Raw genomic sequence first — 1120 nt, 5'->3', positions numbered from 1 at the left:
TGCAAGCTATGTAACATTAAACTTGCGTATTATAGAAACAGCTAGTTTGAGGATTAACTAAGCACAATGAGAACACAGCGGTGCTAGCAGCGTTAGCACATGCCGTTGTGACGCCACCAGCTCAGAGAAGATCAGCCACATGATCACAAAGATGGTGAGTGGAGATCCAGACAACCTTTGTGGAGGAGAAAGCTTCTGCGGGCGGATGGTGTTTGTTGAGCCAGAGAACAAGCTACCAATGTGGTGAATCTCTAAGGTCTGTGCATCGCAGAGAGCTAGGAAAACCATAACCCCACCCACATTTTCGCTTGGCTGTTTATTTTGGATACTATCCTTTTTGCTTTTAAGGATAATTCATTTGTTTGTTTTTAATCCAAGTACTCTGTATGTAAGTACTCGACCATTCCTTAATTCACACCTACTCACATCTTTCCATTAAGTTTATGAGCAATCGCCTTCCAAGATTTTCCTTGTGTTCTGGCTCTACACACCTTTAGACTCCACAGTGCGCTCCTCTGAGGCAGGACTGTTCAACTCTGGAAATGGTGGCATGGCAGCAATGGTAACATCCTCCATCTTCACTTTTGAAATGTAAAAATTAGCAACAAGCTACATGCTACAAGGTGTTCTACCTGGTATGTGTGCTTCCACGTATTTGATTGACCAACAAAGTTGTCGGATACATTGGACTGTGCTGGCGTACATCACTGGACTGAACTTGTGCTTTTTGTTGGAGCTCTTTGCAGCAGCGCCCCCTGCTGGTGTTACTGTCTGAATGCGGCCCTGATCGTACCGTGTGCTCCACTGCTGTGATTCCCTGAGTGGTTCCTCTGCAGTCCTGTCTCAGTACATGGCCTCGCTGTCTCGGATGCTTCCAAACGACAGACTGAAAGTGCTTCCTAGTCTCTTGGTGACCCCGCTGCCATCCCGCTTCTTCTTCCTGTTCCAGTTCAACAAGGAGGCAGAGCTCTGGCCCTTGGCGCCACTCACCAGACGCTGTCGAGTGTTTTCTTTATCGCTGCTGTGGGACAGCATGATGGCCCTCCTTTCCACCTGCTAACACACACAGGTGAGCACACATACATTGAAACAGCGGTCACTGACATCTCAAACACACACA

General features: G+C 47.4%; 1 protein-coding gene across 1 annotated transcript in view; it reads right to left on the bottom strand.

The window, feature by feature from the left end:
- rhpn1 (rhophilin, Rho GTPase binding protein 1) overlaps positions 1-1120 on the bottom strand; it is a gene marked incomplete in the record, with an annotated part of 15678 nt that overhangs the window by 1023 nt on the left and 13535 nt on the right. Inside the window, 1 exon segment of the mRNA XM_035654151.1 lies at positions 1-1056. Within this exon segment, the coding sequence (XP_035510044.1) occupies positions 844-1056 (213 nt within the window).

This window comes from Morone saxatilis, unplaced genomic scaffold (assembly GCF_004916995.1).
Source record: "Morone saxatilis isolate NCDOM2014 unplaced genomic scaffold, NCSU_SB_2.0 Contig12, whole genome shotgun sequence".
NCBI classification, from domain to species: Eukaryota; Metazoa; Chordata; class Actinopteri; family Moronidae; genus Morone; species Morone saxatilis.
The sequence above is the reverse complement of the archived record's forward strand: the minus strand, read 5'-3'. Positions and strand labels throughout refer to the sequence as shown.